We start from the raw sequence: 16,400 nt of genomic DNA, 5'->3' as shown, positions 1-16,400 counted from the left end.
AAATACTTTTGCAAGGCACTGTATTTCATAAAACTTATAGAAATGACATGAAACCTTTATATTTTAACATTCCATTATGTACTTAATTCACTGCTTGTCACGCCTGGGTGAGGGTTGTCACGTCTTGGGATGTTCTCTTCCTGCTTTATTTTGAGTCATAGTATTTTGCCATACTACTACTCTAAAATTTATGCTATTATTTTCCATCCTCCCTACACAGTGACCATGGGCTGAATTATCATTCATTTTATTCTCCTTTCGGAACAGTTAAATCCTTGTAGTTGTAAACTCCAGTGCATTTTCCCTGGCTCTCTTGTTTCTCGTTTGTATTATTTTTGTTTCATAGCCAGTTATTTCCTCCTGCTGGAGCACCCTCAGTTTGTACCTACCTGTGACCATATATGTTATTAAAAGACTGAATTCTGCACGTGAGTCCGCTCCATTCCGTCCAAGTGTGACACTGCTATTGACTGCAACAGACATTCAATCTATTTTGACTGGGAGGGACGGTGCTTGTCATTAATCATTCACTGCCAGCCTCTCAATGGGTTAAGTGTCTATCGCCGTCAATGGCACCGAAACATGATCATGAATTCAGTATAGAAAGTGACACGAGCAGGAAAATGAGCTCTGAATGAACTCATAAACACGGTAATATATTGATGGGGCACTTGTGTTCATGGCCACTATACTTGAACGATGTCTCCAACATCCACATTAATTCTGTTTTCCATTTTTGTACTTTAAAATTTAGGCTATTATTTTCCATCCTCCCTACACAGTGACCATGGGCTGAATTATCATTCATTTTATTCTCCTCTTGGAACAGTTAAATCCTTGCTCCCTTTGACACAGGTCGATCTGACCTACCCAATTAAGTTCCCTTTGAAAAGCCTCCTCACTCCTAAGATTTGGAAAGCAGGCTTTCTTTCTTTCCTCCTTTCAAACAAAACTCAATGTGAAGCAAGGCCATGTGAAGACGAATTGAAGAACTTTTCTTTTTCATCCTTATTAAGAAAGCATTTCTTTGGCGGGGAGGGGTAAATTCTTCCTTCTTTGAGGCTCTGCTCACTACTCAACTTGCAATGGCACTCGGGACTCCAAACGGCTTGTGTTTCTAGGCAACCAAAAGGATTTAGAAAACTTAGAACACAGTGATTTATATAATCGTAGACAGTGACTCACCTTTTAAAACGAGTGGAGGAAGTACCGCGTCCACTCAGACGACATTACGACCCCGTAGCAGCATCAGCAGAGCACAAAGGTGAGCAATGCCACTAATTTCATCCAAAACAATAACAGTTGTTTTATCAACTAGAAAATGCAATTTCTGTAGAAATTGTGTCGGAAGAATTTTTGGATGTTTGGTACACCGTTTAGTGTAAAACTGACCATTTGGTCAAATATGTGAACGGGTGAAAATTGAGCCTTCTTTAGGAACAGGCCTAGATGTGATGCTATTGGGAATTAATGGGGAAGTTTTTGGTTCACAATAATGACCGCCAATTGAGATTTTGTTGTTGTTGATGTGTTTCTGAAGGTCAATTGTTAATGATGTTGTGGCTCCCAGTTTAACGTCAATCGGACCCAATAGGGATTTGTTTATGTCAGAGTACCTACTGTATATGAAGGAAGCCAATTGGATTTTTTTTGTGTGTTCTCGTTGAATGCCAGTGGGATTTAATTGGAATTTTTTTGGTCAAAAATCCCAATTGCCAAAAGAGATATTTTTGCGGGTCCACAAATGGAGATTTTTGGTAAGTCCGAGAAAATAATAGTAGTGAATGGCTGATAATTAGTGGGTGTTGAATGTACTATTGGAAATAAATGGGGAGGTTTTTGTTTGAAAAAAACAAAACAAAAAAATGAATTTTTGGGGGGCAGGTCTCAGTCTTGATTTTGTGGGTAACAATTTAATATCATTGGGACAAAACAAGAATTTGTATTTGTCAGAGTGCATATGAATGGGAGCCAATTGATTAGGGTTTTTGTGGGTCCACTAACATTAAACATTGAGTCAAATGACCCCAAAGGGTTCAATGCAAACACTTTTGTTGGAATTTTCCCACGATATTTTTCATGAGGAACAAGCGAAACAATATGAATTTGGAAAGGTTGAAATCAGCCAAAAAATGTTTTTTTTAATAGGTTGTTGTTAAATGTCAAATATCAAAATCGACAATTTTTAAAAATATCATATATAACAATAAAATGTAATAATTATAATATATATGGCAAAAAACGCAGACAAGGCTGAGAAAGCAGTTTCTGCTCTTGTACCCCTCTTTAAAAGTCACTGCTGTATTTTAAGGCAAAAGAACTGTTGTGTTTGATAGAACAATATGTCTATATGCTGCCATAGCAGATTTATGGCGCACTAAGCCTCCGAACTATTTTTAATTAGTCCGTTTTACCCTGAAAACCCCCGTTTACAGACGTCGCTCAACCGCTTTTGTTTCAACCTAGCCATAAAAAGAAGGTAAGTAATTATATTTAATATTCGAAATGTCTGTGATTTTCATTAATCATTAATTGATGTCTAATATTTAGTTTGAAAAAAAAAAAAACACTTTAAAAAATTATTTACTCGCATGTTTCAAACTTTTCAACGATTACGTCACAAGGAAAAATTTGGCGTCTGTAAAAAGTCACGGATATCCACCTCATAACTATCGCTTAATTATATATTTTTTTGTTACTGTCATATTTTCCCCGATATGTTAGATGATAAATAATCGATCCAAAAAAAAAAAAAAAAAAAAAACGTTTAAAAAGGGTAACTATATGAAAAAGAAAATCTCAACCACTCCTTGTTGTCTGCAATTTCTGCATCGCGACCCTTGTTATATCACCATGTTTCACCCATAAAATCCCCCAAAAATCCGGCTGTGGCCATTCACAGCTGTGTCTTGACACTCGGTGTTACATGCTCAATGGAGTTTTTGGATCGAAACAAGATAAGTATGCGATAATATCTAGTTAAAATCGTGGCGTCTTTAATTCTGCTCTCGTGTGCGCTCGCCTCCAATTAGGGTTTTGCTGTTTAAAATTTTTTTGTTTTTTTTTTAAATGCCCTCCTGTTAAAAAAAAATGTTGCCCCAGAAAATTGAGATTTTAATCTTTCCAATGATGTATCACCCATGCATATAGGACAATTTTGAAATTTGGCCAAATTGGGGGTCTCATAGTGGAATTTCAAGTCACCTGAGTGTTTTCCGCCATATTTTTTTGTTTTAGGTACACGTGGTAAATCAAGGTAGCGAACTGAAAAAACTAGTGGGTATTGAATGTACCAGTGGATATTAATTGGGAAGTTTTTGTCAAATTTTCGCGGAACCGTATGTTTCACTGAGTTATGTTTCAGTACCACTGACAGACAAGTACCACTTAAAAATCTATCTGTTCTCCAATGACAAGTCCTAGGTGCAATGTCACTGTTGGATGTGTTGACCATTGGACACACGGCATCAGACGCTGTCACTTGGCTGCTGTTTCTTCTGTTGCTGCTGCTTCTCACAGTCTGGGAATGGACACACTGGTCACACATACCAGGTAATATGTACACTACAAGCAGGGGTGAAAGTGGGCCAGAACGGTCAGGAATGCAGTTCCAGTATAAGATTCAGGGCCGGGACGCAGTTCCGGTATAAGATTCAGGGCCAGAAAGCAGTTCTGGTATAAGATTCAGGGCCGGATGCTGTTCTGTTACACGGTGCTTTGATTCCGAAAATATGACGGCAACTGTCAAAAGCAATGTAAAAAAAAAAAAAAAAATGCTAAGCTGCCACACATGCATTTCATCTCCAAGAAGAAAACAATCTACCAACATCAGATTTATATACACAAGTGTTAACAACAAGCATAATAAAGTGCTTGTGTAGCGTAAATTAATTATATATATATATATATATATATATATATATATTTTTTTTTTTAAATAATTAATCGTAATTAATCGAAATTCAAACCATCCATAAAATATGCCATATTTTTCTGTAAATTATTGTTGTTATGTACATTAAACATATGGTACATAAGTACTGTATTTGTTTATTATAACAATAAATCAACAAGATGGCATTAACATTATTAACATTCTCTTAAAGCGACCCATGGATAGAAAGACTTGTAGTTCTTAAAAGATAAACGTTAGTACAAGTTATAGAAATTTTATATTAAAACCCCTCTTAATGTTTTCGTTTTAATAAAATGTTTAAAATTTTCAATCAATAAATAAACTAGTAGCTTGCCATTGTTGATGTCAATAATTACACAATGCTCATTCATGGTGCTGAAACCCATAAAATCAGTCGCACCCAAGCGCCAGCAGAGGGCCAAAAAACACCAAAAAACACAAGTAATCTATTTGAGCGGGGCATGTACGTTAAATGCGTCAAATATTTTAACGTGATTAATTTAAAAAATTAATTATTTTAATTAATTACTAACCCGTTACCGCGATAATTTTGACAGCCCTATTCTGAATGTATGTTACTTATATCTTTATTATTAAAAAAAAAGAAAGTAAAAGTAAATGTCTACTTTAACTTTAATTTTAATATACATACTATGTTCTTAAGTAGTTAAAACTGAGATTTGGCATTTAGTATGTGAGGAAATAAGGGAAAATAAATATTAGGAGATGGAGGTTGGGGTTATTGCTGTTTTTGTTACCTTAATTTTGAATGAAAATCAGTTTTCGTATGTGTTATAGAAATAATTGTGCCAAAACAGTTTTCTTTGCATTTCAGTAGTTTTAGAAGGTTTGACACCCCCCCACCCCAAAAAACAAGAAAGTCAATAAATTAATAAATAAATAAACAAAAATTTCTGGCTCCGTGGCGACCTTCACGTCGGGGAGTTCCGGCAAGAAATTCTAGCCACTTTCACCCCTGACTACAAGTATGGCACTTACCTCATTATCCGTATTTCCTTCAGGTCCATCCTTTCTGGCAGGAATCGGTCCAATTCTTTCCTACGCTCACTTCATCTGGACCGGCATCGGAACAGCCAGCAACTACTACAACAAGAAATATGGTAGCATTGCGCGGGTGTGGATCAACGGTGAGGAGACGCTTATCATCAGCAGGCAGGTCCCTTTGAAGTTTGGACAGATTTAGAAACGCAACGTCGTATAATCATTTCAAGTCGAGCTTCTCTTCCAGGTCGTCTGCAGTGTATCACATCCTGAGAAGCGCCCATTACGTTGCCCGATTTGGGAATAAAAAAGGCCTGGAGTGTATCGGGATGGAAGGGAAGGGTATTATTTTTAACAGTAATGTGGTACTCTGGAAAAACATCAGGAGGTATTTTTTGAAAGGTGAAGCATTACGGCATTTAATTGTGCATAATTGAACGTGTTTAAGCCTATCTTTATGAATCGACAGCACTGACGGGACCAGGTCTTAAGAAGACGGTATCCGTCTGCGTGCGTTCAACAGAAGAACATTTGGATCACCTCCATGACATGACAGATCCATCGGGACACGTGGACGCTCTCAAGCTGCTGAGAGCCATCATAGTGGATATCTCCAACAAATTATTTCTCAGGGTGCCTCTCAACGGTCAGATGCGCAGATTTTTCTTCCTGTAGCTGTCAAAGTCATTGTCTAAATGTTCTTTTCCTATATTTCAGAAAGGGACTTGCTGCTCAAAATTCACAACTATTTTGAGACTTGGCAGGCAGTTCTGATTAAGCCGGATATATTCTTCAAAATTGGATGGCTCTACAATAAACATAAAAAAGCAGCGTAAGATGCCAATGACAATCCAACTCTTAGCCCTTGGTGAAACATTTATGAGCATAAGTCACCTAAACTTTTCTTCTTCAGCAGTCATCTTGCATGAGATTGTTGATTAATTTGTTCTACTATCAGCCAGGAACTGCAAGATGAAATGGAGATGCTTCTTGACCTGAAAAGAAAAGCCATAAAAGAATCAGAGAAGCTGGATGAAGAGCTTGACTTTGCAACAGAACTCATCTTGGCGCAGGTAACTTTGTTGGTGGTTTCACTATGCTTTCTAGAGCAGGGATCACATTCTTCCTCTTTAAGGAACAGGCAAGACCTAGTATAAATGACCTTCATGTGAAATCAAGATTAGCAAATTTAAGACTTTTCAAGACTTTCCGGGATCCCTGATACACAGACAGGCAACCAACCATTAACGCTCACATTCACACTTACATAGAAAGTCAAAAGTTAAACTAAAATCTAGGGTTGTTCCGATCATGTTTTTTTGCTCCCGATCCGATCCCCATCATTTTAGTTTGAGTATCTGCCGATCCCGATATTTCCCGATCCGCTTGCTTTTTTTTTTGCTCCCGATTCAATCCCAATCATTCCCGATAATTTTTCCCGATCATGTACATTTTGGCAATGCATTAAGAAAAAAATGAATAAAACTCGGACGAATATATACATTCAACATACAGTACATAAGTACTGTATGTTTATTATGACAATAAATCCTCAAGATGGCATTTACATTATTAACATTCTTTCTTTGAGAGGGATCCACGGATAGAAAGACTTGTAATTCTTAAAGGATAAATGTGACTTTGTATATTGTGACTAAATATTGCCATCTAGTGTATTTGTTGAGCTTTCAGTAAATGATACTGTAGCCATTTAACTGTTCTGCCCAAATGCATGATAGGAAGTGCAACCATGACTGTGCGTAGTGGTACCAATTGAGATAGATAGATAGATAGATAGATAGATAGATAGATAGATAGATAGATAGATAGATAGATAGATAGATAGATAGATAGATAGATAGATAGATAGATAGATAGATAGATAGATAGATAGATAGATAGATAGATAGATAGATAGATAGATAGATAGATAGATAGAGTGATTTTATTAACAGACTCAAGGTCCAACAGCACAACACAGTAATCAATTAAATAAAAAAATAAAAATAAAAAAAAGAATAAAGTAGAATGAAGAAATAGTAAAACAATAACACAGCACTGGGTCTCTTAGCGACCCACATTCAGAAGGCACGTATACCAGTGCCTCCAAAACCATGACAAGTAGCGTGTACAGCAGTACAAAATGTTGGTCAGGCCCAACACAATCACATTTTTTGAACCATTCAGACGACTGATAAAATTAAACATGTATACCGCCTTAAAACAGACTGGAGGGTATTCACCCGATATATCTTCTCTGCGTTGGGAAATAACATAGAGTATTAAGAAAAAGATCAATTACTACCTTTCCTCCCCACATTGCTTCCCACGATATTTCTAATCGTAGGGAGAGGGATTGTAAGGCTCTAGCCAATTAAAAAAAGGCTCCAAAGGCTGCCAAAATTCACTCTACTCATTTTACGCTGCCTTTTAGCTCTATGAATAGATAAAACAGCGCCATTACAGATTGAACGCGACACTGCGTGAGTGTGTCATGCAGCGCATGCATTAAATATTTTAACGTGATAGTTTAAAAAAAAAAACAAAAACATAATTACCGCCGTTAACGGGATAAATTTAATAACCCTACCTTAAGCCTAAACTAAAGACTCTGGATGAGTGTAACATATTATGTCTGTAATGTTAAATACAATTAGAAAACGATTTGATTAAAATATATATATACGTTAAAAAAAGGCATGTCCGATATTTTTTTGCCAATTCCGATACTTTTAAAATGACGTGATTGGACCTGATCGATCGGGACATCTCTACTAAAATCCATGCCTTTTTAATGTGAAATAGAAAGAAAACAAAATATCTAGACAAAACCCACATAAGCACAGAGTTAGCATGCAAAGGAAAGCTAGAAACACTTGCAACGGATATTCTATTCAATGCCAACCCTCTCACTCCAAATGTATTGAAATGTATGCGCTGGCAATTGCACAGCCAATGAGGTAAGAAATAAAATGTGTTCCTCCTCTGGCCAAGATGCACCATCCCACCAGTTAGTTTATCACTATTATAGATGTCCAATCAGTATGAAGAGGGAGGGTGGCAACGACTGAACATTCGTTCACTTGCTGCCTTCCTTCCCCGTTGAAATGGATTGGCTGTCTAGTGCCATCAATGGCAGACAATGAGTTAAACAATGTCTGACCAAGCCATGTAATTTAGGCCAGTAACATAAATCAATAATTTACCATTGAAAGCAAAAAAAAAACATGTAACTTCTCATTCAGAAAAAAAAAAAAAAAAAACTGTATCGGCACAGTATTGGCATCGGTCGATTCCACATTGACGAGTGTCAGAATCTGTATCGGGGGCCATAAAAAATGTTATTGACGCACCACTAGTGTCAATTCTGTTTCAATGACGTAAATATAATAGGCCACTATTTTCCTTATGAAACACATTGATAAACTTTTTTAACTGGGAGGCTGAAATCATTTCATTTCATTTCTATGGGAAAGCATATTTTACACTATACGTGTTTTAAGTTAAGAGCATGGCTGTGAAGTGAATTCAACTCATATCAGTGCAAATGATGTACTGTATTCACCTAAGAGTAAAATGTTTCATAGTGTTTTCATCATTTTGATAAGTTCATTGAAATCAGTAAAATGTGAAAATATAAATAACTTGGTATTGCCCTTAAAACATGACCAGTGGTATGAAAAAGTATCTGAACCTTTTGGAATTTCTCACATTTCTGCATAAAATCACCATCAAATGTGATCTTTGTCAAAATCACACAGATGGAAAAAAAACAGTGTCTGCTTTAACTAAAACCACCCAAACATGTATAGGTTTTCATATTTTAATGAGGCTAGCATGCAAACAATGACAGAAAGGGGAAAAATACGTAAGTGATCCTGGTGCCTAAGGAGACTTAAAGAGCATTTGTAGCCAACATTTACCAAACAACTTAAGTCAGGTTTGGTTTCAAGCTGCCCTGCCCCCCTTTAAAACACGCACCTGGTAAGAATTGTCTAGACGTGAAGCATTGTCGGATGTACACAAAGAGCTGTCTGAAGACGTGCGATCAAGGATTGTTGATTTGTATAAAGCTGGGAAAGAATACAAAACCATCTCTAAATGTCTGGATGTTCATCAATCGACAGTCAGAGAAGTTGTCTACAAATGGAGGGAGTTTGGCACTGTTGCTTCTCTCATAAGGAGTTGCCGTCCAAAGATGACGCCAAGAGTTCAGCGTAGAATCCTCAGAGAGGTAAAAAAGAACCCTAGAATGTCTGCTAAAGACTTACAGAAATCACTGGCACTGTCCAAAATCTCTGTGCACGCATCAACTATACTGTATGTAAAACCATGGCCAAGAACGGTGTTCATGGGAGGACTTCATGGAGGAATCCACTGCTGTCTAAAAAAAACATTGTTGCTCGTTTAATGTTCGCAAAAAGACACTTGGACTCTCCAGAGAGGTTTTGGCAAACTATGTTGCGGACTGATGAAACCAAAGTTGATTTGTTTGGGAGTAACACACAATGTCATGTGTGGATGAAAAATGGAACAGTTCACCAACATCAATACCATCATGATTTGGAACTGTTTTTCTGCCTCACGGCCTGGACAACTTGCAATCATTAATGGAAGAATGAATTCTAAAGTTAATCAGGATGTTTTGCAGGGAAAAAAAACTGAGGCTGTCTGTCAGACCATTGAAGCTAAAAAGAGGATGGATGCTGAAACTAGACGATGATCCAAAACACAAAAGTAAATCAACTTCAGAATGGTTTCAGAAGAACAAAATACACATTCTGGATTGGCCAAGTCAAAGTCCAGACTTGAACCCCATTGAGATGCGGTGGCATGACCTAAAAACAGCGATTCATGCCAGACGTCCCAAGAATCTGACTAAACTACAGCAGTTTTGTAGAGAAGAATGGGAAGCTTAGTCCTGATCGATGTGCCAGACTGATCTGCAGCTGCAGGAAGCGTCTGGTTGACGTTATTGCTGCCAAAGGTGGGGGCGACAAAATATTAAATATGATTGTTCACTTACTTATTTTTTCCCCTTCTGTCATTGTTTGCATACTAACATCAATGGTTGGGTGGTTTTAGTTAAAGCAGACAGTTTTTTCATCTGTGTGATTTTGACAAAGACCATATCACATTTGATGGGGATTTTATTCAGAAATGTGAGAAATTCCAAAAGGTTCAGATACTTTTTCATACCACTGTATCTAGTGTATAATTTCTCCTTTGTAAAAAAAACAAAAACAAAAAAAAAACTGGCCCGGATCTAGGTTTACCCACATGAGTGGGCACTAAGAAATCTTGAGGGGGCACCCCCAATGCAGGCTTTTTTTAACCCTCTGCATTTCTCTGGGCTTGGGACCGGCGCAAGTAGGACACTGGCTTGTGTCCCGTTGTGGCTGCATTAATTTTTGGGGGGTTTATTTGTTTTTTGTCTTGTTTTTTCATTCATCTATCTACTTATTCTCGCAGTCGGCGTGATGTCACGATGACGTCATCTCGCATGGCAACGTGTCGCCATTTTGAGATGGGGGCACGCACAGGGTAACATCCATAGACAAACGTTGTATGAAATTCATAGATTTCAGCTGTGTTTTGCGTCTTTTTTCATAAAAACGTCTTAAACATGACTTATTATTCACGAGTCACTGCCGACAGACGCAAGGAGGCGATACAACTTAAAATTAGCGTGTATTGGCCTGCAAATCTGCCCATACAAAGTCGCAGCTGATAGCTGGATAAACAATCCAAAGGAATTGCTTGCAGTGGAGTTCGGAAACATCTACAACTACCTCATAAAGTCACCCAGTAAGTTGACCTTTATCAATTACCTGGAATATGTACTGTGCGGAACTAAGAAAACTGGTAGTATATACGTAGTGATTATTTCTGCCGTAACCGGTAATTCGCCTCCAAGCGTTATTTAGCCGTGAACACGTCACGGCAAAATAACCAATTCCCACCAGGCCAATAATATACCGATTGACCGATCAGAGCAGTTCACGGCAAAAGAAAAATAACGCTTTGCGAGTTGTCGGTTACGGTAATAATAACCACTGCCTAGTCTATTGAATCCTAGCAGCTAATTGGGGCAAAAAAAAAAAAAAAAAGAATAAAGTTTACTCATCAGTAATAAAATGTCGGCTGCAAATGTAAATGTCCCTGGATTTAGGTTCCCATTTGCGAGAATGGTCCACGGAACTGTCTTCTTTTACTGTTCCTCGATTGATTGCTTTCAGCCCTTTGTTTGTCCTTTTCTTCTAACGAGGAAGAATGAAGAACTTCAAATGCGGTTCCGAACTCTTCCTTGTGTTACAACCCGCAACACGGCAACTTATAGTCATTCCGAAGGGAAAAAAGACAGCAAATAAGACAAAAGTTCAACGCGTTTGTACTACAATACACGACAGAGCAGCTGCTTGTGACCCGTGTTTTGGCCCCATTTTAATATGGTGACTCTTTGTTGTGGCTGGTGACGTCATTAATGCCCGGATGTCCAACTGCGAGAATGTGCCTGGAGGAGAGAGAGGAACAACAAATGAGGTTGGAAAAACAGCTTGTTTTGGTGATTGCTTGTTCGGCGTGGTTGCGGCCAACAGTAACCGTTAATCCTGCAATAAAAAAGTAGGTGAGACCAACTCTCCGTGCGTTCTCTATTTCCAGTGTGACGCTACAATAGATATTCCCGACATTTTGATTGGGTGGGCATAACTCACATCTGGGTGGGCTGTGCCCACCCCGGCCCCCCCATACATCCGGCCCCCCAAAAAAACTAAAATAAATGGCGATTCGATAATATTCTTACTGACGTGCCTTGTGATTGATTGGCATCATCATGTAGAAAAAAATACAAACAGTTTGACCCTCTCTCAACAGAACCAAGGAGAACTCTCTAGTGACAATGTGAGGCAGTGCGTGTTGGAGATGGTGATCGCCGCTCCGGACACGGTCTCCATCAGCCTGTTCTTCATGCTGATGTTGCTCAACCAGAATCCAGACACAGAGCACAACCTAATGGAGGAGATGGACTCGGTCCTCAGTACGTTGAGAATAATGATCTTTGTGCTTATCATTACTTAGTTGGGCTCATACTCATGATCTAAAAGCGATAGCCTTCGCCACCTTAATATTGTTGCAGATGGAAGTGGAGCAGAAAATGTGGATTATTCACGTCTGAAAGTGCTGGAGGTTTTCATCAATGAGTCCTTGAGGTATCATCCAGTGGTTGATTTCACAATGCGCAAAGCTCTGGAAGATGATGTCATTGAAGGCATCCGCGTTAAAAAGGGAACCAATATCATTCTCAACATCGGTCTCATGCACAAAACAGAATTCTTCCCCAAACCCAAAGAGTTTGACCTCCAGAATTTCGAAAAACCGGTTAGTCTGTTGACAAAAAAAAAAGAAGTTGAGTCAACACATGAGCTTACATCAACATTACCTTTTTCTTCAGGTCCCTAAACGTTTCTTCCAGCCGTTTGGATGTGGGCCTCGCTCCTGCGTGGGCAAGCATATCGCCATGGTTATGATGAAGGCCATCCTGGTTACGCTCCTGTCTCGTTTTAGCGTGTGTCCTCGCCAAGGCTGCACCGTCAACAGCATCAGGCAGACCAACGACCTGTCGCAGCAGCCAGTTGAAGATGAGCAGAGCCTGGCCATGCGCTTCATTCCAAGAATGACACAACAATGCCACGCGGACACTGTCGACTCCGAACATATGCTTGGGTGAACAATCATGGCACCTTTTTATCTCATTCACAATGCGTGATGAAAACTTAGTAAACTGGCACATTAACCCTTTATAGTGTACTCATTTAACTCATTGGCTGCCATTTACGCCGCGAGATACTCAATTCATTTTAACTGGGAAAGGTTGGCGACGAATAATCACTGCCAACCCTCCCAGTCAAAATGAATTGAACGTCTGGGGTCATCAATGGCAGGCAATGAATTAAGTTCTATGAGGTTACGAACTAGTGTACTACAACTGGCTAAAGGCTGTGACGTACTACTACTCTACTGGCTAATTACCAACCTAGAGGCAAATACAAGTTCTGACACGAAACATCAAAAATACGGTCCCTGACAAAAGTCTTGTCGCTTAACCATTTTGTAGAAACAATTGCTAATAACCTGACTTTTAATTATTCAATTGGTTTCAGAAACGGCTCATATGAAATCTAAGACCCCCCCTAATGATGTTGAATGTACAAAAATATATTTGTTTCACTGAAAAAATATCATTTAATGAAGACATAAAGGTCAAATTTTTGCAAGACAAAAGTTTTGTCGCCTACTGAAAGTAGTGTGAAAACAACAAAAAAATGTACTTCAAATACAAAAATATGTTACATAACATAAGCGAATTAAGTAGTGGTGCTGTGGGATCCAAATTCAATATTTTGTATGACTTCCACGGCCTTCGGCAAGGATTCATAAAATTTATTGATGAAGTCATCAGGAACATCAAAGAAAGCAGTCTTGCATTCCTCCCAGAGTTCATCAACATTCTTGGGTTTCGTCTTCCATGCTTCCTCTTTCATCCTGTTCATGTCTGGTGACTGGGCAGCCCAGTCCTGGAGGATCTTGATCTTCTTTGCCATGAGGAACTTTGAGGTAGAGATTGAAGTATGCGATGGAGCACCATCCTGCTGCAGAATTTGTCCGTTTTGATGGTTAGGAATGTAAGAGGCAGCTAAGATTTGTTGATATTTCAGACATTTATGTTGCCTTCCACCCTGCAGATCTCTCGCACACCCCCATAGTGGATGTAACACCAAACGTCACTGTTTTCTGAGTGAATCTCGGATCCATGCTGGCTACAGTAGGTCTCCTGCAATATTTGCGGCGACTGTGGTGTAATTCAATGAAAGATTCATCTGAAAAATCCACCTTTTGCCACAAAACAGTGAAGTTTGGTGGTGGCAAAATCATGGTCTGGGGTTACATCCAGTATGGGGGTGTGCAAGAGATCTGCAGGGTGGAAGGCAACATAAATAGTCTGAAATAGTCTGCAGCAGGATGGTGCTCCATCGCATACTCCAATCTCTACCTCAAAGTTCTTCAAGGCAAAGAAGATCAAGATCCTCCAGGACTGGCCAGCCCAGTCACCAGACATGAACAGGATGAAAGAAGAAGCATGGAAGACGAAACCCAAGAATGTTGATGAACTCTGGGAGGCATGCAAGACTGCTTTCTTTGATGTTCCTCATGACTTCATCAATAAATTGTATGAATCCTTGCCCAACCGCATGGATGCAGTCCTTCAAGCCTATGGAAGTCATACAAAATATTACATTTGGATCTTACAGCACCACTACTAAATTCGCTTATGTTATGTAACATATTTTTGCATTTGAAGTACATTTTTTGTTCAATTTTCACACTACTTTCTGTAGGCGACAAAACTTTTGTCTTGACAAAATTTGACCTGTATGTCTTCATTAAATTATGAATCTTTTTCGGTGAAACAAATATATTTTTGTACATTCAACATCATTTGGGAGGGTCTTAGCTTTCATATGAGCCGTTTCTGAAACCAATTGAATAATTAAAAGTCAGGTTATTAGCAATTGTTTCTACAAAATGGATAAGCGACAAGACTTTTGTCAGGGACTGTAGGGTCCTAAGGATCCTTGTACTGTATATCTCTCGTATATACTGTACATACCAAATTTCCTTGTGATCCATAGGTAGGCCTGCAGCATGTGAAAACAATTACAAGTATGCACTAGAGGGCACTCATGCCCTCTAGTATTGAACAACAGGTATATACACTCACCGGCCACTTTATTAGGTACACCATGCTAGTAACAGGTTGGACCCCCTTTTGCCTTCAGAACTGCCTCAATTCTTCGTGGCATAGATTCAACAAGGTGCTGGAAACATTCCTCAGAGAGTTTGGTCCATATTGACATGATGGCATCACACGGTGCAGATTTGTCGGCTGCACATCCATGATGCAAATCTCCCGTTCCACCACATCCCAAAGATGCTCTATTGGATTGAAATCTGGTGACTGTGGAGGCCATTTGAGTACAGTGAACTCATTGTCATGTTCAAGAAAGCAGTCTGAGATGATTCGAGCTTTATGACATGGCGCATTATCCTGCTGAAAGTAGCCATGAGAAGTTGGGTACATTGTGGGCATAAAGGGATGGACATGGTCAGCAACAATACTCAGGTAGGCTGTGGCGTTCCAACGATGCTCAATTGGTACCAAGGGGCCCAAAGAGTGCCAAGAAAATATTCCCCACACCATTACACCACCAACACCAGCCTGAATTGTTGATACAAGGCAGGATGGATCCATGCTTTCATGTTGTTGATGCCAAATTCTGACCCTACCATCCGAATGTCGCAGCAGAAAACGAGACTCATCAGACCAGGCAACGTTTTTCCAATCTTCTATTGTCCAAGTTCAATGAGCTTGTGCAAATTGTAGCCTCAGTTTCCTGTTCTTAGTTAAAGGAGTGGCACCTGGCGTGGTCTTCTGCTGCTGTAGCCCATCTGCCTCAAAGTTCGACGTACTGTGGGTTCAGAGATGCTCTTCTGCCTACCTTGGTTGTAACGGGTGGTTATTTAAGTCAGTGTTGCCTTTCTATCAGCTCGAACCAGTCTGGCCATTCTCCTCTGACATCAGCAAGGCATTTTCGCCCACAGAACTGCCGCTCACTGGATATTTTTTCTTTTTCGGACCATTCTCTGTAAACCCTAGAGATGGTTGTGTGTGAAAATCCCAGTAGATCAGCAGTTTCTGAAATACTCAGACCAGCCCTTCTGGCACCAACAACCATGCCACGTTCAAAGTCACTCAAATCACCTTTCTTCCCCATACTGATGCTCGGTTTGAACTGCAGGAGATTGTCTTAAACCATGTCTACATGCCTAAATGCACTGAGTTGCCGCCATGTGATTGGCTGATTAGAAATTAAGTGTTAACGAGCAGTTGGACAGATGTACCTAATAAAGTGGCCGGTGTGTGTAAGTGTGGCCTACATGAGTGTAAGTGCTGCCTCCCTCCCAGCACAAACGGATTGAATGTCTACTAGTAATAAGATCATTTAAATTCACGGCAGAAAGATAAAATGAGGCACATAATTGGGCATCTATCATCCTCAATGGCAGTAAAAGTTAGTTACCAAAAATTCACTTGCCCTATAAAGGGTTAATAGCCTTAGAATTCATTTAAGTGGTTGCAAGCGTGGTCACAGAATGAATTAAAGTTGCGTAACCGATGTATCAGAAATAGACATTTCATATCAGACAGCACAAAATACAAAAAACATCATGTACAGTATGGTATTGTATCACATTACTCATCACAACTGATTTGATACTGTTTTACTGTTTGATACTGTCTTTTAATTAGAACATAACAGAAATAATACAATTTGTAATGGGATGCATGTGACATTAAAATCACCATTTATTCCATTTTTTTTTTAATCCCTCCCTGACATTGTTATCAAACTGTGTTAAC

At 39.1% G+C, this 16,400-nt stretch overlaps 1 protein-coding gene across 1 annotated transcript; it reads left to right on the top strand.

The window, feature by feature from the left end:
* The first annotated feature begins 1,102 nt into the window (after positions 1–1,102).
* Positions 1,103–12,997, top strand: LOC130916009 (aromatase). The gene is made up of 10 exons (XM_057836336.1): positions 1,103–1,264; positions 3,418–3,552; positions 4,939–5,089; positions 5,166–5,320; positions 5,388–5,564; positions 5,636–5,750; positions 5,877–5,991; positions 11,795–11,957; positions 12,057–12,298; positions 12,372–12,997. Exons 2-10 carry the CDS (start codon positions 3,429–3,431, stop codon positions 12,645–12,647), a joined length of 1,518 nt encoding a protein of 505 aa, XP_057692319.1. The 5' UTR covers positions 1,103–1,264; positions 3,418–3,428; the 3' UTR covers positions 12,648–12,997.
* Positions 12,998–16,400: the final 3,403 nt, after the last annotated feature.

Source organism: Corythoichthys intestinalis, chromosome 5 (genome assembly GCF_030265065.1).
Source record: "Corythoichthys intestinalis isolate RoL2023-P3 chromosome 5, ASM3026506v1, whole genome shotgun sequence".
Lineage (NCBI taxonomy): Eukaryota > Metazoa > Chordata > Actinopteri > Syngnathiformes > Syngnathidae > Corythoichthys > Corythoichthys intestinalis.
The sequence above is the reverse complement of the archived record's forward strand: the minus strand, read 5'-3'. Positions and strand labels throughout refer to the sequence as shown.

Excerpts from the sequence above, each read along its gene's own strand:
- LOC130916009 (XM_057836336.1), top strand. The coding sequence starts at position 3,429 with ATGTCACTGTTGGATGTGTTGACCATTGGACACACGGCATCAGACGCT. Across the intron at positions 5,090-5,165 it reads GAGACGCTTATCATCAGCAG|GTCGTCTGCAGTGTATCACA; the intron begins GCAGGTCCCTTT and ends CTTCTCTTCCAG. Across the intron at positions 5,321-5,387 it reads CAGGAGGTATTTTTTGAAAG|CACTGACGGGACCAGGTCTT; the intron begins GTGAAGCATTAC and ends ATGAATCGACAG.